At 39.7% G+C, this 26,879-nt stretch overlaps 1 protein-coding gene across 13 annotated transcripts in view; it reads right to left on the reverse strand.

The window, feature by feature from the left end:
• IKZF1 (IKAROS family zinc finger 1) overlaps window positions 1–20,514 on the reverse strand; it is a 69,719-nt gene extending 49,205 nt beyond the window's left edge. For 2 of the 13 annotated variants that reach the window (XM_071804437.1, XM_071804432.1), the window contains exons 1-3: window positions 19,011–19,655; window positions 7,771–7,824; window positions 993–1,112 (exon numbers count right to left, since the gene is read on the reverse strand). In XM_071804437.1, coding sequence (XP_071660538.1) covers window positions 993–1,112; window positions 7,771–7,810 — 160 coding nt within the window. In that variant the 5' untranslated portion in view covers window positions 7,811–7,824; window positions 19,011–19,655. Of the gene's footprint in view, window positions 1–992; window positions 1,113–7,770; window positions 7,825–15,837; window positions 15,962–19,010; window positions 19,656–19,693; window positions 19,913–20,431 lie in introns of those variants that run through there. The other 11 variants (XM_071804438.1, XM_071804434.1, XM_071804431.1 and 8 more) reach the window with 10 other exon arrangements.
• Between the last annotated feature and the right edge of the window lie 6,365 nt (window positions 20,515–26,879).

Raw genomic sequence — 26,879 nt, forward strand, 5'->3', positions numbered from 1 at the left:
GTGAGCAATACTTTTGTTTGTGGATAAATAAACATATTTAAATAGTCACACCTCTCCTGAAATATTTTTATCATACAGAGAATTGATTACAACGTTCTGGGAGTCATTGTGGGGTTTTCTGTTTGTGTGTGGTTTGTTTTGTGTGGTGGTGTGGGTTTTTGCTTGTTTGTTTGTTTGATTGTTTTGTTTTGTTTTTTATACCCTATTAGTAAATAAGCATCGTGCTCAGGTAATATGATCTAGTATTTTTCAGTGGGATACATGTGACCTGATGTATGCAGTAGTCAGCAGCATTATTAGTCCTTGGTGTGGAATCTGGGATCCTTAAGAAGAATTAGCATTTTGCACAATCATTGCTGGACAACAATTTAATTTAATCCAAGAGACTTTACCAATCGTGAACTTTTCCCTAGAAGAACAAAATTCAAGTGTTTTCTAAAGTTCTCCCAGTTAAAAAAAAAAAAAAAAAGGGTAAATGAAGATTAGATATTGGAATCTGAAACACATTAATACTACGTGTGTTCTAATACAGCATTTTCAGAGAAATCTGAATAGAAGACAACATCCAAGATAGCATTCAAATTAGTAACAAAAATAATAATAAAAATACTTGAGAGCTTACTGAATTTTTATCAAATGTGAGTTCAGATAATTTTGACCTGGAACCACATATTCAATTTGATTATCTAAGCAGAATGAAAAATCATCTTTCCTGGGGAGAATTTTGTGCAATTGGTTATGCTTTAGAAAAAAAGATCAATAGTAGGATCTTTATAATTTCTCTGTGGATTTAAAGGTTTGCTATTCTTCAAAATGCCTTTCCCAAGGAGCAGGTTGCACAAAACCCGGTAAGCACTGAATAATCCTGTGCTGAACAAGATGAAAAGGCACAGGACCTGCTTGTTTACCAGCTTGCTATATAGTACTTTAGCATTATTGGCATATCATATTATGTACTAATATTTCTTAGCAGAGTGTACTGGTCATCTTACCCAAGACTCTCTCACTCTTAGCACTCTGTTGTCCTCCAGTACTAGTTGAAAGGTCCTCTGGTACAGGCATAGGTTCATCTGCATCGTCAGGGACATCACTAATTGGAGAACTTTCTTTTCCTAGTAGTGAAGAAAGTAGCATCAGTGAGTCATCAGAGTAGCCTCATTTTCAAATAATAGCATAAGAGGAACCACAAACCAAATAAAACTTAAAAAACCTAAGCACTGCTAAAAGCACGACATTCTTATGACCATAACCTGCTCAGTGCATAAAGCACTTCTTTGGAATACAGGGGAATTATATTTGTGAGAAGAATGCAAGGGCCAATGTCTCTTCCAAATTTACTGAAGTCTGGATGCACAGTATCAGCCTTAACCTTCTAGATACTTGTAACATACATGGATATTTTTCAGCTGCTATACTCAGAAGATCAAGTTTAGCCAACATAGATTACAAAGACAGATTACAGAGGTTATCAAATGGTCATCTTTTGTAAAATCTCTTCTTTCTTCCACCGATACTCCTTGACAGCAGATCTGGATTTGCTTCAATGACATAGTGAAGTCTAACCCACAAGTATTGTGGAGCTCTAACAGAACTACCCCCAAAATAAGATTTTATTTCCAATGAAAACTTCAACCTACATCTTCAGAAAGCTTCAGTAATACCCACGGATCAAGCTTTGGCTGGTCCTTGTGCCTACAAGTAATTAAGTGCCTGTAGCTAATTGGGACTTCCTAAAATATATACAATTAGCAGAGGTCCTCACAAAATTACTTCTAAAGGTTTTATGGTCTCATTTGTAAAGAGGAAACAAATCCCAAAAACCCAGTATCTTGTGTGCACAAGGTTTTGTAGAAGGAAACAGTCTGGTGCTCGGTGTGTTATAAGTACTATGGAACTGTTTTAGTGCCAAATGCAATACAATAAGGAAAACAACTCTCTTGCTAAGTGTTGCACTTCCAGAAATGGTGAGGTTTTTTGGCTTAGCTCCCTCTCACAGCATACAAGTCCTGCCCACAGTGTTGTCCCTGTGTTTAGAGCACCTTTTAAAATTACTTCACACATCTGTAGCAAAAGCATACCTTGGAAACAACTACCAAAAGAATTATCTAAGTGATCAGTTTCATTGACTATTACTAGAAGGCTGGTCTTTGCATTAATGACAAAGAATGGAATAAGCTCAAAGCAGGATTTGAACTCAGTAATGTTCACATAAGACCTTTGTCTCCAAAATGGAGATGTTATCAATTTACACTGATGCCATCTACTAGACATCCCATGGCAATCAACACACAGCAAGGGCAGTAATTTCATGGCACAAAGGCCTAACAAATTAGTGTTTTTTCTGATAAGAATTCCCTCATTAACACACAAACATTCATTAATTCTGAAATCACTTCTCAGAAAAGGAAAAAATAAAAACAAAAATATATTTAGCTTAAGTGAGAATGCTCTAGTTATGCCAGTTACGGATTTGACCCGAAAGAAGAAAACAATTTCCTCCCAGCCTCCTGGCTGGAGCAAACCATTGTGCTTTCCAGACCGTACTGATCGTGACAGGGGGGGCAAATGACAGATAGGTCTAACTCATCTTCCACATTAGCTGCTTTGGGTTGTTTGCACAAATCTAGGTTTAAATGAACAAAAGGAGTGGGTGCCTGCATTTCTTAATGATGCGTCTATCAGAGCGTGGAATACTCTCTGAGCCGGAATGGTGGGAGCGGCACCAGGGGAACATCTAAAACTCCAGCCAGAGGAATAACAAAGGAGGGTAATGAAGGAACAGTCCTGCGTTGGCAAAGGGACTGACTAGATTATTTCATATGGTACCCCTCATCTCCAGCTTCTGAGGAGTATTCTTAAATGGGAACCCGCTGGATGCAAGTGCAAGAGTGAAGGTGGATTGCATAAATGGAAAAGAAGGGCTATGAATTTTACAACAGAGGAAAGTAAAAGCAGGAAGTAAGTTCAGTGAAACAGTTTTTACCATTCACTATTTACCTCCTTATTTAGTTATTTCTGTAGCTTTCTATGTTATTTTTATGGGATGTAAGGATCTAAATAACTGCCAGCAACTTTCCAATGCAAGTCCTCATCCTGACATGCTGTGGTATCTTTTACAGATAGGAGGCCTGGGTGAGGAGAGACAGCTGAAATATTTCAGCTTTTTCAACGTTTCCCTGCCCCTCCAATAAAACAAAACCAAAAAACCAGAAGTTTAATCATAGGGCAAGAGGCAGTCTGGTCAGAATCAGCTCTCTCAATACTACATGTAGGTTAAGGAAATTCATTAAAAAGTAATAGTAATCAAAAGCCATCTGAATTTTTCAAGGTTCAAGTTGTACTCCCGGTTACAATGGAAATTGATGCTTTGACTTTGCCTAGATGCAGAAGAGCACTTAACCTAAAAACCTGAAGGCTTTTTTGGCTACACACCAATATAAATGCATAATATCAGACTTATAACAGATAACAAGTAAAGTCAAAACTTTCTTAGTGTATAATTAGACATCCTACAATAAGCAGGCTAAGTAGGATGCTTTGAAGGTAAGTCAAAGCAGTCTTTCGGAATAGAACCCTGCCAGTAGATCAGAACTTTGACAGTTTATGGTGAAATTTTTGGTTCACTAAACAGCTCTCAATCTTCTCCTTGTTAAATGAATAGCCGTTTGCCCAGGTGGTATGGATCAAACTAGCCTCATGGACTTGGTGGGACAGAAAAAAAGATCTGGTACGTTTCCCTCTTTGCAGGAGACTGCAGTTAAGAAAACTTTGTAAACTTGACTTTAATGACTCATTTAATATCATTTGACTTCTTCCTGTTACACATGACCGAGATATCCCTGCATGCAAAAGGGCAGGGTAAAAACAGTGGATTTAAAATAGATACATTTGTTGAGCTCTGTGTCTTGGATTCTAGAACGTATTTGTATTTCATGTCTTAACTACATGTGAATTGTTACACTATGATAAGTTCGCTACTGCATGGTAATCTTACAAATATGCAATCTCACTAACATCCTTTTGTCAATGAATTTAGAAATGGAAATGAGGTGGAGGAAAGGAGGGAAGAGTTTCCCATTTAATTTCTATCAGGCATGTCCAGAACAATAGCTGGTTGAAGGGATGGAGCTAAAAAAATACCTGGTGGAAAGTACGGGGGTAAATTATTAAAATGTCATGTAGCAGAGCAAAGTAACATAGATTTATTCCATTCTCATTTTATATTTTTCTCAAAAATAAGAAGTGAAGCAGAAACAATGCAACCTAATCTTGGGGCAGAAGGATGTTTTTTTGTTTGTTTGTTTTGTGTTGGGGGTTTTTCAGTTGGTTGGTTGTTGTATTTGTTTTTTTTTTTTTTTTTAATTATTATTTAATTTTGGTTCGGTTTTGTTTGTTTGATTTTTAAATTTTTATAAAGAGCCACCTGACCTACCAAATCAGAAAGACAAGGCAGCTGTAGAGCTGAAGTTCTGTTTCTGGCTCTGCCACTGATTCATCATTCTGGATGACAGTCAAACCCAATTCACATCCCCTTTTCACTTGCAGAACCTCAAACCTCCAGTGATGGAAAGAGTCACTCTGGGACGGGAGCCAGGCTCTCAGGTGGGAAATACCACCCCAGGATACATTCATTTCTACCTTCCCAGGACTGAACAAGAACATCAAATGCAAATCTCTTCTTCCTGCATTTGCAGAGTGTGGCGCAGCCTGGTTGGTGCTAGGGAGATCTTTTTATGTTAGATGTGGAAACATTTGTACTGTTTTTTTCACCTTCCTTAACTGTTAAGCCATAGAACTGATTTAAAACAGAAAAGGCAGGAAAAATACTGCTTGTTAAGTGAGATATTATCTGTGTTTTCTGACTCTCTTGTATGAGTGCCGGATACCGTTTGGTTAAATGTATGTCAGCTCTCTCCTCATTTCAGAACTGCAACTGCTTGCCTCATGAAATACCACTTTCAGGAGAAAAATAAAAAGCGTGAATTCTGCATTAGTCACACAGTATTTCAGTTCCTCTAGGAGCCAGCCGTGCCCGGATTCCCAGAAGCAGGAATAACTGTGCACAAACAGGGATTGACTTGCTCACACTAGTTTTATACTCTCTTGGCCTAGCTTGCTCCTGCCACACCTGGGTCAGCTACGGATGCATAAAGCACATGGCTGCAAAACACTGCTTTTGAGCTGAGAAGACTGTTTCTAGAGAACTATTTTATTTCTGACTTAAAAAAAAAAATCCCAAAGACCATCTCCAAAGTAATTTTATTTTTTAGTATTAAAAAATAAACCAAAACACAACCAAGCATTCTAGTGAACCAAATCACCTAATTCCATAGGCTCAGAGAATAAGCTACACCTGATGAGCATTACTCACAGAGCAGGAGAAATAAATCTGTTTTCCAGCTGACAAGACAATCTCACACTCCTGAAACTGTGCAATCCTCTAACTGGTTCCCATTATATAGTAGAGCTCCCTCATCATGCAAGGGGAAAACTACTTTCTGGATTTGTCCGCCTATGAGAAAGAAGTAGGTAACATCCCTGTATATTCAGATCCTCTGCTTTTGAGGTCTAGTAAGAGCTTACAAAGAGCCCATATCTGTTGAACCTAATTTGACAAACTCCTGTTTCCAGAAGGCTGAGTTCACACACAACTCAGATCATAAATGAAATTAAATTAGCAAGTTGTTTCTCTGGACAGTTGTTCACAAATCCAGCTAACAACCCAATACAATTCACAGCCTCTGCTAGCAGAAAGTACCAGATGCTCAGTAACAGGAACTGTCTACCTCTTGTCAGAGGTAAAATTCCTGTTAAACAGATAAACATATATATATATGTATATATATATGTATCAGTGTAAGAGAACCCTCTATCACTACAGAAGAGTACTATTCTCATCAGCATGATTTGCTAGAAAAGGTAGAAGGCACAGGAAAGTACTACAGTAGCTCAAAACCTGGAAAACTTTAAGAGCTACAAATTATATACATAGATATACATATACTATGTATATTGTTACATATACACATTTAAAATTACAAAGTTTCTTGCAAATCTTCTCTCTTAGGAGGAGAGACAGACCATAAAGAAGGCAAAGTGTGTGACCTTCTAATCCACTCATTCCTTGACTTGAGGCAACTCCTCCCCATGTCAAAAGTTAAAAAAAATAATAAAAATGCATCACTCTAGTAAGAGGTAGCAGGTCTGGAGCTCAAATTAATGCCGTTGTACACAACACCACAAAAGTTAGGTATGGAGATACAGGGAAGCCTGTGTTGCTGCCAACGAGGAGGAGATCCGTGCTTCTGCCCCAGGAGGTCGGGCAAGCAGGAGGGAGTTTCTGCAGCAGGAAGAGGTGCTGGGGCTTTGTCCGAATAAGCAATTAAAACCCCACTGCTGCTTCTGCTAGGACCATATGTGCTCTGACAACAGCATGTATAGGACAGGGTTTATTTCATCTGCTAACTGTTTCAGCATGTGACAAAGCACTTATGTGTAAGTATATCTAGTTACAATTTTAAAATAGTTATCTGAGGAGGGGAGAGCAACATGCTTTCACAGGGCTCACTAGGAAAGATTCCCCTATACTAAATGTAACTGAACATCTTCTGTTATCTTGAAGGTTTATTACATTACTCTTCTTTCAGACAGAAAGTGTCTTTGATTTTCAATTTTCAGATGACACTAAAAGTTCCAGGTTCTTATTTTTGAGAAAACATTTTTAGAAAGGAGGGAGAAAGGAAAAAAAAAAAAAAGTATATATATATATCGTGTTCATATATTTCAGGAAAACCCAGTGACCTAGCCACTCATGCTGTACCCAGACCTCCATGACCTCCTGTAGCTGGTCTCCAGGTCCTGAACCAGCAGTGTCCAAGAGCTGCCTCTTAAGAAAGAGCCACACACACACAGGTGCTTCTGGGGAGCAACCTCTGTGACGGGGCTGCCCAACTCCTGGCTGAACACTAAGAGTGAAAACTGAAAGCCATGAGCCGTTGCAGCTGCCAACATATTAGGGAAACTAGGAAAGAGACTAACTTATCCTTTTTCAACTGTGGAGGCACAACAGTATGGCTACATACTATCTTGCTAAGACATTTTTTTAAGGAACCAATTTACAAGAAAGTTAAGAATACAAAAAACCCCATAGGAATATCAATGTGGGGTTAGATTGCAAATCCTATCCATGCCACTACAAGGCAAATTTTAAAAACCTAACTTCTCTGCTGTCTAAATTTTTTTTTCAAAATATCGTCATCTTCAACAAAAACAGTTGCAAGTGTAAAACCTCACATCGATCAGTCTTTTTTGGTTTTAAATGTTCATAAGTAAAACTGAACACTCTGGAAAAAGTCAAATAACCCTATGTGGTAAATACAGCTTGTTTGCTTTTAATTAGTACTTGCCCCCTCCCACCTGGTGAACTTTCTTTGTTTTCTATTTTGTAACAATCAGAAATTTGCTCCCAAAGAAAGAGTGTAAATGCACACCTGACCATGCTTCAGGGATACACTACCACAGGTTTAATGCAAAATTACATCTATGCTTCAGTATTCTCTTGACTTCTTTATTTACTCAGTTCCTTTTATAAAAATCCATGCACTGTTGGACTTGATATCAAGTGATATCATTAATTATATCTCAATTCCCACTCTGGTTTTAAAAAAAAGATCCAAAGCAATTTTATTAACAAGGAAAACATTGTACTGTGCTAGAAAGATGAGCAGGAATTTAGGATTTTCTTTGTAGAAGTATTCGTTAAGACCTCACCTGAAACCTGGGACATATCTTGAGCCTCATCTGTTTCCATTTTCCTCAAGTTATCTGAGAAGAGAGGAAGAGCCTTAAGTTAATGCAAAATAACACACACATACACACACACAGAAAAATAAAAAAAAAAAAAACAAACCTGCACACACAGAAAGAGAAAGAAGGGAAAAGAGAAAAAAAACCCAAACCCTTTGCTATTTAAGATTATCTGGGAAGAATAATGTATTTTTCTCTTTATTTCCTCCCTGCATACTTGCTAAAGTATCAGACTGGCACAGACCTTGATCCTTTTAAAAACAGCATTACAAAGATTTATAAAAATATCATTACAAGCACAGGAGGACCAAATTTGTTATTTATTGTTAATTTCCTACTGCATAATAACCCAAAATGCAAACTGACTGCAACAAAATTAAGCAGAAAATTAAATGGCCCTGGGTCATTGTAGGCACAGAATTCATTCTCTTGGTTGATCCATAGTTATGTTCTTTCTAATTTACTGAGCATGCATCGATGAACCTTGAGTCAGCTTGGTGACACGCGTACAATCAGCAATCAAAAAACGAAGCAATTTGCTGAAGAATGTCTCATTTACCCAGGCAGGGCTGCATATCTGAGCAGCAACTGCCACTACCTCCATTAATAATGAATACACCTCCAGCCACGGCAGATGGGCAGAACAGCAGCTTCAGGCTTTGGCCCCTTGCTCGCCCGGGAGCCCTTCCTTCAGACCACACCAGCCCGCTGCTGCACAGGGGAGAAACACAGCTCCCAAAAATAGCGAAACGAGCCCAGGAGGGAAAGGGAACCCGTGCCTTCCTGTTTTGCTGACAGATGGCTGGCTCCGCGGCGCGGCCAGCGATACCGGGAAGCTCCTGCCCTCTGCTTGCGACACACCATCTTCCGAGGAGCCAGCGACCACAAGCACCAGGGAGGAGCGTGCGGAGGGTTAGTGGGGTAGAAACAAAATTCAGGTTTTCAGTCAGAAGGGGACACCACAAGTCCCAGGGCTTGAGCGCTGGCTGTGGACAGCTGGTGGCCCTTTGGATAATAGATGTGCTGTTGGAGCAGGTGGTCCCAGCACAACCTGGTCCCCACCTGGAAGTATGGTGTGGGCATCTGAGGTAGCCTCAGGTGGGGAGGGGACCAAAAGCCTACAAGAACTTTGTTTAGCCGTGGCCACCTCTTTACGTGGTGTGGCTGACTTCACTTCCTACTAAGCAGAGGAGCTGGCCTTTTGCTGTACTTTGTAATTGAGATACCTGCCCCATCAACCCTGTTATCTAGACTTAAAGGAGATGCATTTTCTTGAAGGTTGGAAGCAGAAGAGGCTTAAGTGGCTTAAGTTCCTGTAGAAAGGGTTTAAACCTTATCCCAACCTTTTTAGCCCAGCTTCCATAACTGATTTTTTTTTTTCCCTCCAGAAAAATCTTCAGCCTGCTACCCAACAGGGTGCAGTGGGAAAGCATAATAGCTGTGGTCATATTTATTAATTTAATGTTCTATGGTTTCCTCACTTGCTTCTGAATGTCATCTGTACATTTGAGATCCAATATACTGCTGCCCCCATTGCAAAAGCTGGCTTCCCTCACCAACTCCGTGCTGGACTTGCAAAAAGTAGAGCGCACAGACTGCAGGACTGCAGACAGATGGATTGGGGAACAGATTTCAGTTCATGCAGTTCGCAAAAACAGAGCATTCTGCCTATTGCACTCATACTATAGCACTGCTTAATATCCAATAATGCTGTGTCTTGCTTTATTCTGTTCTTAAACTTTAATTCCAGATGAAACAATTTGTTTAACATCTATATATAATTCTCAGAAATGACTACAGCCATGCAAAATACAGAAAGCCACCTACCACTCAAGAATTTGCATCAGCTCCTATGGGACTGAAAACCTTTCAACAGGTCCATTTTTAATGAAGCAGTCAGTGGGAAATGCAGCTTCTCTTGCAGGAGGGAACACCCTATAATGGTAACCTGTTCATTTACTGGAAACGCAGTGTATTTATGGCAGGTGGTATGGTACAAATGCTCTGTATAGTCCCTTATTTCTCCTGCAAGCATGACTGAACACAAAGGAAGAAAACCAGAAATGCCCATGCATCTACTAGTGCCTTTGAGGGTCACCTGGCTGCTATTAATTAGTTGATTACTACACATTTTTCCACAAGGCACAATCAACCTCAACTAACCAAAGAAAACATCCCAAGAAAATATCCACCAGAAGGCAGGCGCACTCATGAAGAGCACTTCGTTCTGGCTGCACCTGCCTTCTCCTCATCACTAGGGCTTCAGCAGGACTGGAAGTGACAGGAGAAGGAAGGGCTGAAGGAGAAAATACCCTGTGGTATCTGGTAAATACTAATGAAATCCCAGGCATCTTCAGTGTAGGCTCTGTGTCAGCAAAGAATACATGACAGGACAACCCCCTCCCCAGTTCCGCAATGACAGCAGCGTGATTGTTTTGGCTTTGTGACTGTTAAAAGGTTTTTCATGCTGGACCCAGACATAACATGTCTTGGGCTAAATTTTAAGTGCTAACAGTAGAATTCACCTCTTTACCTTTGGTACGGTAAATCTATGAATAGGAAATTCTGCCATGTTTTTCCTCCCTTTCTTCCTGTGTTCTAGAATCAGCAGAAACCTTGTCACTGACTTCCCAGAAAGCAAGAGAGCCATGTGTGCAGATACCGGGATTTGCAGCAAAGTATACACTTGATATCGATTTGTAAATTAAAAGACCTTTACAAAGATTTGTCTAAAAGAACACTTTTTCAGAAATCTTTATGACACAAGACCCTAAATACCTCTCCATTTTGGCAAGAAAAAGAATTGGTTTGCATTTTTTGATTGTAAGTTGCATCTGCAGAATTAAATTAATCCCCAACGTAAGAAGTGTTTATGACTTCACTGTCTTCAATGCAGTTGCATCTATTTACTTTCTAAGCTAATTTAGGAGTTTGAAGTGGAAATAAAAAGCTGGGTTTGACAGCTGACCAAAACAATCTTGTTCTCAAACACTGAATGAGAGTAGCTCTCATTTATAGCAGGAAAAGAATCAGCAACTAGGTGATAATAGCTGTTTCTTCTGTTCAGGAACCCAAATAGCTCCAAAGTGTGGCCCCTTATTGAAAGAGCTACAATGTTCCCCTCAAAATAGATAAAACTATTTCTTCAAGTCTTCTTGGATACACACCACTAAGCTGTATATTTTGATCTTCAGACTCCAAATACCAGATTCCCAGGTGAAGCTACCATAACACTTAGGAAAAAGAATGAAATCACAGAATCACAGAATATTAGGGATTGGAAGGGACCTCAAAAGATCATCTAGTCCAATCCCCCTGCCAGTTGTAGTCTCAAGCTAATTAATAATCAAACCCCTGAAAGGCTGTGTTGATTTCGTTTTAAATAGGAAAGCACCTAACTGACCATGCTCACACAAAAAGTTTGGAGTTAAATTAGTTAAATTAGAGTTTATCCAGGTTACCATCCCAAGCCTAAAGGAAACTTATAGGTGACTGATTTCCCTCCTTGCAACTCTGTCTACTATGCAACTTGTGCAACATCTTAATATGTCAAAATAAGTCCCATGAATCACTGAGGTACTGCTCCATTTATATCTGGTGTCAGTTATAATCACAAGTGGATTTGGGACCTTTTGGGATTCCGAGTGTAAATAGGAAAAAGTCATTACAAGGTTCAAGATTTTCTAATGTTTTTGAATACAGCAGATTAATGATTCACAAGTCTTGGTTGATTATTTCATCTCCTGTTTTACAATGCAAATTCAAAAGTAAACCTCCTTGCCAAGAAAATGAATGCTTAGCATTTATACAGTATTTTATCAATTCAAACAAACACGTAAGCACTTCAGCCCTTCTGGAAACTCTCTTAGGATGTTAAAATATCGCAGCATTGGGCCATTACTACAATTCAGTGGAATGACCTAATCCAATGCCAAAGACTAGCTATTTTGTTTTCTTCTTTGTTCCCTAGCTACATAGTTACTGACTTCTCTGGGAAAACACATGCTTTACACTCAACACAATGGGATCTCACTTAGGCTGTGGAAATTAAATCGCAAATTTTGACATTTGAGGAGCCCCTTTGGTCTTACAGCAACACATCTAAACCCAGAGCTGGCCTTACATCTACAGATAGCTCTGCTTCTGGTGCTGCAAGAAGTCCACAAATGTGCACCACATTGAGCAGCCTGTTTCCTGGCTATTTGTAGGTGTAATGTGGCTGAGCAGACAGAAATGTCCCTGAAGGAATGCTGCTGTCTTGACTGTACCCTGCAGGGGCAAGTACGCTTTCCCACGAAAACTCAGAGCAGAAAATATGAGCGTTCGTGAAGTCTGGAGGGGAGGAGAAGAAACCTCCTGCAAGAGACCTGGCGTTCTGCAGGTGCTTTTGCAAACATAAAAAGAGAGGGGAACATGTGTTCCTCAGTGGTGGCAGCTCTGGGTTAACTGTGATAAAACCAAAAAGCAAAGAGGCAAACCCCAGCCTTGCTTCCACAGCCACTGTGGGGAAAGGGCCTATTTCGCAACCTTCGTTTGTGCGAGCAGCCCCGTGGCAGGAAAAGGGACCGCTGGCCCAGGTCACTGGAGCAGCTGGCCCTAACGGAGCACTCCCGTGTGAGCACGTCTTGTCTTTGTGGTCTTTGACATGTCTCATTGGCTCCTCATCACATAGGCTGCAGCTTTAACGAACTAAAAATCCAAACCAACAACCAAAGACATAAAACCCCAACCCACTTTACGACCTAAATTGAAGCAAAGCTCCTAGAAATGGTCCTAGATTCAACCATCCACGACATACAAAGAGAAACTTATTAAATAAATTGAGAAAGCAAAACCAGGCTGCAATCTGAAAAACAGAGTACAGGTGAATACCAATAGCCTTTAACATACCTGACAAGAGAATCTGCACATTATCAACAGGTTAGGAGTGATAAGTCTCATCACCTATGTATCATCACTCTTTTTGGTTTTAAATTGGGAGTTGCATCTCCCTGCAGAATGATAACACAGCTGCCTTTCTAATTGCAGCAGAGGGTCTCACTCTAGCAGAGCCATTCTCTTGCATCCACTGAAATCAATGAGTTTAAACCAACAACCAAGAGAGGATATGAATAAAGACGGCCCTGTAAAAGTATTTAACATTTAGTTTACTTTTAAACCAAATACTTAATTTTTTTTTTTTTAATAGACTTTTAACTTCACATACAAATGTGCTACATACAACTGAACACACAACAGGAAAGCTGCTAAATGTGGATAAAAGGTACTATGTATTGCACAACCAGTGGAAATACTTGAAGAAAATTGCTAGAATCCTACAAACTAGTTTTAATTAAAAACATCCAATATCTCAGCAAGCAGCTGATAATTAGCTTTATTATTGTAATTTAATATGCTAGACTTCATAATCTCTGTGAATGACTCTACTTTAGAAGCATTTTAATTCTATTTTTAATTTCCGCCTCATCACACAGCTCAATGTAAATAATAACTACAAAGATGAGGGGTGGTCCTTCCTGAAAGCTAAAAACTGAGAGTCATAATAAGCCCAGCAGTGTCCTTCCATTTCTATTTTTAAAAAGAAACCTCCAGGTTTTCAAAAGGACTACATTAAAACAGAAAAAAGGTTAAAACAGAATGGATCAATTTGTCTTCCTCTACACTAAATCCATATTCAGCATTTTCTATAAAGTCTAGGGAAATGTTTAGTTTATTCAGTCATTTCTCTATTCCTGCCTACTGTAAATTCTGGTTAACTACACAAATTGACAATACAATTATGAGCATACAGTCAAATTTCAATGGAGAGCTCCTGTCTCCGAAATGAAGGAAGTTCTGTAATTCAACACACAAGATTAAGAAAAGAACTCTGCTAATAGTGCAGATGCAAAACATTTATATGTCTGGCACATGTAAAATTAATTTCCATGTTAGTGAACAATTGTGAGGGTGTATAAAAAGTTCTCTCAAACATCCTACATCATTCTCAGTTCTTTGGGAATTCTTTGTCAAAGCACTGACAAACGATAAAAAGCGCGTCTTGTATGTGTTTTCCATAAGCAGTCTTCTTAGAATTCTACTTTGTTTGAGCTATATTCGTGTAACAATTCATCATTAAAAGAGATACTTTATTTTTTTTTTTTTTTTTTTTTACTTTGCGTGCAAATTACTGGACTTGATATAATTACAAATATGAGAAAGGTTCTTCCTTCAAGTTTTTGAACTGCAGCCAGAGTTGTCATAAATTTTTTCCACAATATGAGAAAAATATGAAGGTAATTTTCCTAATTAAGGACACATTTTATTAACTCATTAAACTCTGTCACCTTTATTCACTAAAAATCAAGCAGAAAAGTGGAATAAATTCACCATGACAAAGCAAATGCTCGCATTTCCATCATATAAATAAACTGACTAAAAAAAGGTGAGGTGTGTAAATTAATGCACTCAATCTAAGAACACAGCATATTCTCAAGTGGCCAAACTGAGCTCTTGGATGTTCTTTCAGGGCTCTCACTTGAGAGAAGGCAAGCAGCAGATGCAAAACTGTACTTTTTATATGCATATATGATTTAAAAAGCATAGGATGTCCTTAGCATAGCATATCTAAATATGAACTAGAGAAAACATAAAAGGATGTATTTATGTCTAGAATCGTTATCGCCCAGTATCCCCAACGATATATCAGTAGTCTATTTGTCCAGATCATAGGAGGTTTTAACAACTCTGCTTCATGATCACAGAAGTGCTTCCTAATTTCCCTGCAAACTGTTCAAGCTGTTACAGATTATTAAAGCACATTACCAGCCTGAATAAACACATTAGAGAGCTCTGTGTGGTTTTTTTTTCTGTAAATAAACCTAAAAATAACTCCTAAAATTACTATAATTGAAATGAATTAGTAAGTTTCTCCACACTACATGTTTCAGTTAACTCTACTTTTGCAAATATTTTGGACCCAATCTGCTATAGACATTTCCAGCTTTATATTGTAATTGCTCCACTGTTCTCAGTGAGTTGATACAAGCAGAAAAATGAAGCAACGCATTGGAGAATCAGATCTGTCTTACAGAGCAAGTTTCTCTTTTACTGAGAAAGCCAGAGCAACTGGGATCAGAAGAGATTCAAACCTTTCACGTGAAACGCACTTCAAAATAAGCGAAAGAAGTGGACAGTTCCCGTAGCTTAAAAAAAAAAAAAAAAGACAATTTCAGCATGACTGCTCTTCAAAAACTGCAGTCTGAATGGCATTTTGAGGGATTTATAAAAGAATCAGGAGTTTGCCATGCAGGTCCCAAACCTACACTGTCCTATCCCCATGAATTTGCAATGGTCAAAAAAAAGGTAAGAACAGTCATGAATCTTTTTTAGGACTGGCACCTTTGTAGTCACCACACTGCATTGGTAGTGACCTGCTCGGTGCAAAAAAAAATCCCACAACAAACAAACACCTGCAATCATCTCTTACTGTCCATCAATTTAATGCATGAAGGAAGGTGTGTCTTAAAAAAGGGTGAGGCAGAAGTTATTGGGCTTTTAATAAAGATGTATCACAACATACCCTCTAACATAATTCCACTTAAATTTAGGGAGTGAACAAAACTCTTGTTGACTCCAAGTTGTAGGTATATTTATGTACAGATTACAGATATAGGGACAACAAACCACAGTTGACCTTGGAAGCCAGGAGTTTGCCAGATGAAGTCAGTCTGTTTTGCCAGATTGCCACTTGGGATATAAAACTCCTGCAGCTACTTTGGATGTGTGGAAGGTATTTAAAGTAGCCTCCAGTTTAAAAATTGCTGTAAAGCTAACAAGACTAAGGCTGCCTATCATGCCTCAGATGGAGTTCACACTCATCTCTAAATGCTGTTCCCCTCCAGCAGGGGAAAAATGTAATCTTTGGATTACAGAAAAAAAAAATTAGTGAGGAGTAGGTCTTGTCTCTTTTGACTCTTGCATTGAGTTGCAAGCCTTTAAAAACACTTCCCAAAGAATCACACTCCCAGAAAAACTGACGAGAGTTCTTACCTTCCACTCCTCAACTGAAATAATGTATTCCCAGTATCCTTCTGAAGGTATCTAGCAACGGCATTCAACCCAGCGGTGTTTGTCCAGCAGTGCAGCCTCCTCCCCTTTCTCTTTTTGGGGGAAGGATTCTGAGAAGAAAAACATGTTCCTAAACCTTTCTTTCTGTGTGACTTTATACTTCCTAGGAAAGTGGAGTTAGTTGCTTGGGAGGGGAATTCCGAGCAAGTCCACTACAACGCCAGCAGTGTATCCTGCCTTACGCTCATAACATGACAACTATTTCCAAAGATTCCATCGTTGCTGCACTACATTTTACTACTCTACTATGTTTTATTTGGTCTAATTCTATTATTTTTAATAATAGTTGAAAGTAATGACTGGTCAAAATGTAATCAAGTACATATGTGAATCTTGACTGAAAAACAACAAAATTCACTACAGATCCAGCTCTTCTTGCACATGAAACAGGAGAAAAAAGTCCCACAAGTCTTCGGTGGAAGTTTTTCCTGACAAAAAGCCACACAATTGGGCTGTGATCCATGACTTTTGATATCCTTTGGACTTTTAGAGAAAACATTGCCAAAAGTGATCTGCCAGAACAGCATACAATTCATTATGCCCTTGTTTTCTGTTGCTGAAATACGGACTGGACCTGTTTCCATGTTTTCTGCAAGATTGTGGTGTTAGTGTAAGCTCAAATAAAATATGCTCGGAAAAGTTTTGGCTTCTTTTTGGAGTTACTAATTTTATGTATGAGAAACAAGTTTTACATTGTTGTATAACTGTGGATTGATTCTCTACTTACATTTCTGCATCGCTATGCAGTGGAAGTGGCAAGCAAACCAGGTTTTTGGTAATAAGGTCCACAAGGGAAAGGAAAACTGCTACACTAATGCCAAAACAGAGATTACTGCATTTTTTATTGTACATTGCATATAAAACAAATGACAAAGGTGTCATTCATGCTTATGTAAAAAAAAAAAAACATGCAACCAGAGCATTCCTGGAGTGAGAACTGGCAGCCAGGAGCTGAGGTGGAAAGTCACGGGTGTATGACAAGCTTGTCTCTCTACTGTAACTCCTGAGTATAGGACCTACTGAAAATGCATCACCTCACTTTTCTGACTTGAAGTTAGGTAGCCACCCTGAGAAATATTCAGCTGGGATAAAGGATGCACACAAAATCAGCATCTAAGCTTCTCTAGTTACTGGGCAAAGAGAGAAGAGTCCTCTACCCTGTCTTCCTATCACTATGTTGAGCCAGAGAGATTAGTGATCCTTCTTTCATTACTGGGCTCCATCAGTCCTTTCTGACTGAATTAAGACAGTCAGTAGAATTCCACATTAGGCCTCTACCTTCCCACTGCTTCCCCTGGAAGCTGTACCCAGGACATAGATGACTCTTCCAGGTATCAGTTCATTAGGTTTGAAATCTTGGCTCTTCTGGATGTCCAACACTGGACTTCCATTGACTTCAGTTTGGCCAGTCGGTAGGTAAATCTGCCTTCTCCTTGGCTTTTTATTTTAAATATTTTACTTTATTGTTAGGGATATGATTTATATATAAATATACATAGATATGCATGTATGTATTTTACAGTTGATCAAGCTCTGAGTTCAGGTTACTTTACTAAAAAACATAAAAATAAGATGAGCACATGAATAGTCACCAATACTAATATATGTGAGAAAATCTTTAAGGTTTGAAGTGAGTATAGGATAATAGAAACTTGAACTAAGGAAAGTGCAGAGCTCTGCAGTATTTTGTACACTTCCCTCACACAGTTCTGCTAAGGACAGCTATCATTTTAAGAGTTTTTGCTCTCACACTTGGTCTACTCTTAGTTGGTCATGTCCACACACAGCAGTTTCAAAGGGTTTGATAAAGAAATAAGGCATGTGGTTATCAAAATAAACTCAATAGGGCTTTGCTAAGGATTGAGGTATCTTTTGCAGGGAGGGGGAAGAAAATATATGGCAATCTAAGCATTATGTGCTATATTTTTTATTCAGTTTTAAAACAAACATTTATAAGTTAAAAATCAAAACGGAGCATGTTAATATTACAAAGAAACTTCTTGCACGCTAGTGATGACACCTTTTGGAAAAGGCACATAGTATGAACCACTGTATGCTACTGTTATATTAATCCATGAAGTACTGGGTGCGTGCATGGTAACATGAACAAATCCATTCTCAGTTTTCTGACTTAGAATTTCCCTCATTAGAGAAGAGAAAGAAGAGTAAACAAGGTTACCTAAGGGCAAAAATTTGGTTTGGAAAATTAAGAAGCAACTACTTTTTCATATAAAAAGCCATCCCATCCTTAATTTTTCTATTTCACTAAGGCTCTGAACACCTTAAACCATGCAAGAGAGCAATGCCACAAGCCACTCAGAACATTCCCCTGCTTACTCGATTCAGATTAAGTCTTCCTAACTCTTTGGAAGAAATTGTAGTACTTATTTCTAAATGCAATGTATTAATATACTTTTTCTTTACATTTCAATGATCATTTATAATATGTAATAGAGAGTCATACTACTTGGTACTCCAGTCCGCATGTGAGTAGCAATCGATGTGAGCAGTCAACTGAAGCTAACAGTGCATCTTCTAAAGGATTTCGCCCCTACAATACACTACAGCATCTAATTTTAAAACTAGACTATTAAAGTCTAGCAAAGGGGTTGTTAAGACGCATGGATAAAATGTAATCAGGAGTAGATACCTGGTTTGTTTCATTTGGGGTATTTTTTGATGTCTGGACAGTAAATGCATATGGATGTAACCTTAGTAGCATCTAGCTATGGAAAACAAACAAACAAACAAAAAACTAGTCAGGAAGCTCTCATTCTAACTTCTGATCTCCACACAAAGTTATTTCAAAACACTACTTGCACTTAAATGTGTAAACAGACTCAGTGCAAGGGGAACAAAAGAGGAAAGAAAAGAAGAGAAAAAGAAAAAGAAACAACATTATATTCTTCTACAATAATTTACACAGTTTAAGCCATTGGCCATACTGATCTAAATATTCTTGCACTCCACAAAACATCACTTATTTGAGATAATTTGCAATCATAAGATACAATTTTTTTCTGACATAGTATTACTAGCTTTTAACAAGTTTGGAAGCAGAATGCTTTTCACAACATCTGTCAGCGCTACCATACCTTCTAGACCAAGGCAGAAAAGTAATCCAAGAAGTAATCAGGTTGCTTGAAGCACAAGATTAAAAGTTTCCTTAGAATCGACTGCTGCAATGGGAAGTCGTTTCTTCATACACACAGTTCCTAACTATGTGCATCTTCTTTAATAAGAACTACAGAGCAAACCCGTCCCTTCGCAGAGAGATTAACTTGGCGGAGCAGGGTGAAAGAAAACCTCCAGCTGTGACGGGCTGTATCGCAAGGAGGAAAACTTCTGGTGACACCGCTATTCGGAAGTCAGCAACTTCTCTAACGCCGTTCCCCTCAAGCTCCCACGGGCTTTTACTTTTACAAGTTCCTAATGGCTTTTACAGCCTCGGCACCTGACCCCCACTCCGCAAATTACAGGCGCGAGCAGTTTGAACTCGGGCTTTGAACGAACCGAAGTGCCATAGCGGACTCGAGAAGGCGAAAATAGACAAGTCCGCACACTTCCCTCCCCTTGGAATCAATGGGCACTCCTTTTCGGCCAGCTCCTTACGGTTACTCATGTATGAAATTTGAAGGCAGAGCTGTAAAACGCCTCTCACCCAAACTGTGGTGCAATGTTTTCAAATAAAATAATAATAATAAATTAAAAAAAAACAAAACAAAACGCGGATGGGACGGGGAGGAGGTGAAGAAGGGATGGAATGGAACGGGAGGACCTGCCTGTCGGGCTCCGCAGTCTCCCACTTTACGCTCCCGGCAACTTCTCCCGGCAGCGCCAGCTCCGCGCTCCTCACCCCCGCGCCGCAGCCGCTCGGGGCTGACGCCCTCCCCGCCCCCGGGGCTGGGGCAGGTGCCTGCCTCGGACCCCCCGCCCCGCGGTACCTACTACACCGGGGCGGGCGGCAGCTGGGGCGGCGCGGAGCCGCTCCATGTGCCAGCGTTGCCCCGCGGGCGGCGGCTCCGCTCCCAGTCCCTCCCCCGCCGCCCCCGCCCTGCACGGCCGCCGCTCCGCACCCGCGCACGCCGGCGCACCCCGCCCCGCAGGTGCCGTCCGGGCGGGCAGCGGGGCGGCCGCCGACCGCCGCTCCCCGCGGCGGGGTTTTACCTGGCGAGGCGTTTCACCGGGGAGCCCCGCCGGCTCCTCTGAGCTGGAGCCGCGGGAGAGAGACCGGGCTCCGCGCCGCCCCGCCGGGCGCTCCCGGGTCCGGGCTCATGCGGCACCGGGACTTGCAGGTCTGTGGGTACGGTAGGCAGCACCCGGACACAGCGGTACGGCGGGATGTCATACGCCGTCAGCTGCAGACATCCACCTGTAACGCCTCGGAGCTGAGGTTAAAGGGGTCAGATCACCCTCCTTTATCTCAACCTGGTCATTCACATCCCGTGCAAAACCTGTCCCAACCTTTTTAAGCACTTGAGTTTAATGCCACAGGATCAAAACTTCAGTAACTTACTTGAAATCGGTGACAGTCAGTCCCTGAAAGCCAAACCTTACACTTCAGTTCAAAGGGCACAGTGAACCTGATGGAAATCACTCATATGCTTAAGAATTAATTGTATATACATTCTGTGGAGAATCAGGATCTTATTTTTGCTGTGCTTCAGTTCCTCATCTGCAAGATGAGGATAATAATACTTCCTTTCTCACATCCTATCTTCATCTGTGCTCTCATATTACAGAAAAAATAAAAAAGGCATAAGTTTATGCATGTGAGTAATCTCATTGACTTAAAAGGGACAATTCACAGACAAGAAGTTAAGCAACCATGTAAGCATTGGGAAGATCAGGGCCTCATAAAGCAAGGTCTTCAGAACAGAAATAATCTAGTATTCACGAAAAGTTTATATTGTACAACAAACTGAGATCTCCAACACAAAGTTGGGCTTCTTTTAGAACAGAAATGGCAAGACTGTACCTGGGAATTTATTTCAGGCACTGCTTCCCTCAGAGAAGCTCTGCAGACGTGATTGTTCTGTGCTTCACAAGCCAGGGTAATAGCTGGGTACACTCAAGGTGAATCAGGTGCACATAGTGCTTCTGTATTTTTTTATTTTACTCACTGGGTCTTTACAGAGATGCAGAACCATCCAGAATTTCTAAGCAGACTTTATGGATCTGATACAGTTGACACTTAAAGCAAAAATTTCCTGGTTTTTATTCCAGAATACCCTCGCATCTTCCAGTAGGTTTGCATACGGGGACACAAGAGCATTTGATCAGTGGAATCACACCTGGGCATTTAGAGGAAAGAAAGAGAAAAGAAAAGAAAAGAAAAGAAAAGAAAAGAAAAGAAAAGAAAAGAAAAGAAAAGAAAAGAAAAGAAAAGAAAAGAAAAGAAAAGAAAAGAAAAGAAAAGAAAAGAAAAGATAGATAAGAAAAGATAGATAAGAAAAGATAAGAAAACATAAGATCAAAAGAAAAAGAAAAAGAAAAAGAAAAAGAAAAAGAAAAAGAAAAAGAAAAAGAAAAAAGAAAAAGAAAAAAGAAAAAGAGGAAAAAGAGAAGAACAGGAAAAAGAAAAGGAAAAGGAAAAGATCCCCGCAAAAAAGTGGCACCATACACTTAGCAGTTAGTACCTTTCTCCAGGAAATCCCGAAGAGCTCTGCCTCAGAGAGGCTGAGAAATACAGGCGGGGAGAGCTTCACCAACCACCCTCTTGAAAAGCAGAAGCTGGTAAACTCAAGGGAACATAGCAACTTTCCACAAATATGTGTGTCCAGATATTTTAAAGTAAAAGTAGTGACACTTCACTGAGGAACGGTGCTTTCAGAAGCTGTGTGTGTCTCTCCTGTGCTCCAGCTGCCACAAGGCCTGCAAACCCGAGGCTCTGAGAGTGCACCAGCCTACTTGGGGGATCTGATTTGGCACCTATTTTTAAAGGTAGATTTCACACTATGCAAGCCATAATTTTTTATTAAACATTTGATAAGAGTTTTTAGGTCAGAATAAAGTTACTGAACATGTGTGAGCTGAGCCTGCTGAAGTCAAATCTTGTAAGATGTTAAGCATCTTCTCCAAGTCGCTGCACTGAGGTTTGTTAACAGCTCATAGGAGCTCTCAGGTCTTAGAAGATGTTGTGAAGATCCTTTTATGGCTGACACCCTTGAGGACTACTAGATATGTAGTCATGGCAGCATTGAGCTCACTGCTGGCATCCTGCTCTCATGTGCAGCAGGTTTCTTGCTGGGATAGCAGTAGTGGGTAGTCTGAAGAGAGCTCCTCTGCTTCAGTGATGCTTACCAAGGCTAGAGTTAGTTCAAGCAGATCTGTTCAGGTATAGTCGCAGATACATGCTTAGGCACTTGCCTGAGGAGCCAGATTCTGCAATCCTTTTCTTGCACTATTTCCACTGACATTACTGGGAATTTTGAATGAGATAAAGGGGGTTGTAAAGGAGATAAGGTAGAGCGATATATAGATATTAAAAAAAAAAAGAAAAAAAAAAGTGGCCTTACAGTTGTCTAATTCATTGCCAGCTAAATAATTTCTCAGACTAAATCTGCTAAAGAAACTTCTCCATTGCCATCAGGTTTATTGCGGGGAGTATCTAACAAGGCTGCACAGTGAATGGTTTCTTTCAGATTGATTCTTGCATTCAAATAGTAATTGTTACTGAAAGAGGTACGATGTTTCTACTGCTTTGTATTACCATGTTCCATTTATTGTTTTCCTACAGCAGTCTTATCAGCCCAAATCCTCAAAATGGACAGCATGCCACATTTGTGCTGCTTCTGTCCATTATTAGACAGGTGATGATCATTAAATAGAAAAATAGAACAGAAAAGTTTTGTACATTAGAGAATCAACAAAATGTTTTAAGCACAGAGCATGCATATTCTCTACAACAGCTGGAGTGCAGCAGACAGGTGTTCCTTTTGCCTTTCCACCACAAGATTTATGTTGTAGTCCTAATTCTTCAGAGAATGGCTGGTGCAGTGTCCAGGGGATTTGCTTGCAGGATTGTGAACTTGTTGGGTGAGTAGTTCCCATTCAGTTTGAAAAGTGAAAGTTTGATCAAGATGAGGATGGGAAAAATTATCACCTGAAGCATAGTAAATTTCCAGAGGCACAAAAGGGTCATGGATGTTGTCTTGTAGAACCCAAAATCTCATCTAAATCATGAATTCTATTATAATCCTGTAACCAGCCTTGTTTCACAATCCTTATGTACCTAGTCCCCCTGCCCCAGGAAACCCCCCACAGTGCCATTTTGCTGCCAGATGGCTCTTCATACTTTGCAGTGTCAGAGGTGCTTAAGAAAATTTCACCGACTTCACACTAAACAGTTGATTGGCAGCTATCTGAATATAATGTAGGAAATACAGATTGCTGTTGCCATTCCACATAATGTCTAACATTTAATAGATCTTCCTTTGTTCATAATTTTTGATCCATTAAACTGTAGTCTCAAATTTTTTAACTCCAGAAAAATACTCTGTACCTTTTAACAAAGCTCCAATGCTTTTACCTCAGAAGCATCTCAAAGGTCCATGGGTTCCTCTACTGACACATCATGGGAAATACCACCCATGCTACTGACATACAAATACAATAGATCACCACCAAAATCTTCTTTCTTTCCCATCAATCTGTCCATGTCATTTTCCTCTTTGCATTGCTGTGCTGATTCCTCAGTCACTCTTGCAACATGTTTATAACTCACCTCTCTCCCAACTTATCTTACATTGGCTTTGTACTGTCCTTTACTTGATCTCTCCTGTCATTCTCATTTCTCATTTACATGTAAGTATTTCAGGCAACCACCTCTAGGCTTTTTTCTGTCTAACTTTTCTTCACTAACTGACCTGCCTGAACTCACCTACAAGTCTCTTGCTCTCTTCAGTCTGTGTATTTTCCGTTGACTTCTACCGTACTAGGTTTTAATCACCTGTGTACAATTAGAAAGCCACCCTTGCTCTTTTCTATACCCCAGCTTCTCAATTCTTTCTTTGTGAGCTTCTTATCTACAGGACAGAGAAGCTCTTAGTGCCTTATGGACACTACCACAAACAAAAGATAAATAATTGTTGCAATAATGCAAGGAAATGCGGATGACAGCTGAACAGATACACGGGATTCTAATCTCTACGTAGGTGAAAGGAGAGAAAAAATATCAGTTTGTCATCAGTGTCTTTGTCAGCTTCTTTCTGCTTTAGGAATAGTAAATGCAAAGAGAGAGTTTTTGTTTGTTTGTTTTTAAGGTAGAAAAATATTTTACAGTAAGGGTATGTAAGAGGCTTAATATGACTGCTGATATTTTTTGGCATCAATTACAGGTGCATATTGAATGACTCATGACTGACTGACTGGAGTAGAACCACAAAGTTGAACGACATCTGCTATTCAGGAAGAAGCATCCCATGTTTACATGTATTTACAGTTTTAGTGGAATTAAACACTCTGGTTATGGGTGTACACATGCACACACATGCACAGAACACTTGGGAAGAGAGGTACCAAAGGCATAATCAGTCCCACAGACTGTATCATATCACTGGCTGAAGAGCATCCCTTCTAGAACTTGCTGCTCATATTCACACCTGTACCAAAGCTAAATGCATGCGAAGAACAAATCCAGGAGCTCTTACTTGCATCCAACCTGTTATCTCCTTGTTTTGCTGGCTGATCTCTGACATTTTCCCTCAGATAGCCCTGGCAACCTGAAGAACTTGTTGAAGGAACTACTGGCCATTGGGTCTGCCTACAGGATAAGTATGGTGGAGATAGGAACCAGCCACACCACCACTCCATTTCATAGACACACTGTTATTATTGCTAGTTATGTTTAGGTAGTGCACAGGGGTGCTAAATAATAGGTGTCACTTTACCACAAGCTGTTCCAAGGAATTTACTGTCTTCTCAGGGAACGTGAATCTGGCAATATGTAACATTCTTGATCCCAGGCTCATTAATCTTGTCAGGGACTTCGTTACATACAGTAATACTGGACACAATTTTCTTTTACAATAAGAAAGTTCTGACTGCAGAAGAGTAAGGCAACAACAGCAGCCTCAGCCAGCATACAGCTATGAGTTGCGGGAACCATACTTCTTGCTTCAAAGACTGCCCGGCAATTACTCTGCAATATAAAAATATGGCATGTAGGATTTAGTTTAATGTGACTGAAACTAAAATTCTGACTCTCTGTTCTGAAATACCCCCTATGGAAGAAAAGTTTTACTGCTTCATCCATTTTAAACAATGCTTCTAGTTCGTGCTTCTTTTCTGTAGGTAGTTTTATATAGAATATACACAAAAATCAACTTCCAGTTACATCTGTAGACAGTTTCTGAAGACCAATTTTTACCCCAGATTTTGAACATTGAGGACAGAAATACTTTAGTCAGAGTTGCAAATTTAAAATTAATTTATATTTCTATTACTTAAAATACCTCAGAACAGGATCATAATGACTTTTGTATTAACACTTATCAATAAAGTTTCAAGAACTCTTTTATCAGACATGAGGGAAAACTTGCCAAGTCCAGCACAAGGCAACAAAGTTGATGAAGGGACTGGAGCATCTCTCCTATGAGGAAAGGCTGAGAGAGCTGGGAGTGTTTGGCCTGGAGAAGAGAAGGCTCAAGGGGGATCTTATGAATATGTCTAAATACCTGAAGGAAGGAAGGAAATTAAGAAGAGGAAGCCAGGCTGTCCTCAGTGGTGCTCACTGATAGAACAAGAGATAACAGGCACAGAAAATTTCACCTGAATACAAGAATGTACTTTTTTTTACTGTGAGGGTGTTTAAAAACTGGAACTGGTTAACTGGAGAGGTGGAGTCTTAATCTGTGGAGATATTCAAAACCCAGCTGGACATGGTCCTTGGTAACTAGCTCTGGCTGACCTTGCTTGAGCAGAGGGGTTTGGACAAGATGATCTCCAGAGCCTCTTATTAGAAAAAAAACAATCATCTGCTTTCCAGAGGTCATCAAATCTTTGTATAAATTTAAAAAGACAAATGTCCTATCATGCTAGTTCTTCTGTTACTGATCGCTTTCAAACTTGTACTTCAGTTAAGATTTCTCAAGTCATTTTCCTTTTGGAAAAGAGGGCTAGAAGTTTTCTATGCATTAATATATACAAGAGGTTGAACTAAGAGGGATTATCACTCTTCCTTCGTGCTATTCATTGCATGTGAAGTTCAAATAATCTTTTTTTTTTTTCTTTCTTTTTTTGCACGCATATTATATCATGGAGGTGCTATGGCTGTCTGCAGGGTGACAACCACAGTGGTTAGGGCCTAATCTACTCAGGCAGAGATGAAGACGTCCCTTAATCTAGTCAGATACTGGTCTATTCCACGATCCACACTGTTAATCAGTCATTTCTCCACTAACAGAGTTGTGTGAGAGCTGACAATGTTTCTTTTGATAGATGACTCCCAAAATTAATCCTACCTGAGAAGACAGCTGGAAATAGGAAAAAAAATATAGGTCCACTTTTGTATGGCCTTATTCTGGTCTTATTTAGATAAGGAAGACATTAGGAATTCAGAATGATAGTTGACTGGCAAATGGATAGTTCATCCTCTTCCTCAAATACCCATATGATTACTTTCTAAAGCTTCATATGGACAGATTAAAAAACTTGAAAGTAGAGATCTGCCTGGTTTTCTGGAAAAGGTGAAATTAAACAAGTCTGCTGTCATTTCAGTGCTCTCTACAAAGAAGCAGGAAGCAATGAAAAGTTGTGTTAATGAATCAAAGTATCGCTCATAGACATTTGCTTCTTCATTTTCTTTTAAATGTCTCTTAAAGTCTCTTGCCTGTTTTGGGTGTTGTTTTTGTTCGTTTGGTTTGGTTTGTTGTTTTTGTTTTTGTTTGGTTTTTTTTGGTTTTTTTTTTTTTTGGGGGGGGTGATATTGAGGGGGTTATTTCGTTGGTTGGTTGGATTGTTTT

This window comes from Patagioenas fasciata, chromosome 2 (assembly GCF_037038585.1).
Source record: "Patagioenas fasciata isolate bPatFas1 chromosome 2, bPatFas1.hap1, whole genome shotgun sequence".
NCBI classification, from domain to species: domain Eukaryota; kingdom Metazoa; phylum Chordata; class Aves; order Columbiformes; family Columbidae; genus Patagioenas; species Patagioenas fasciata.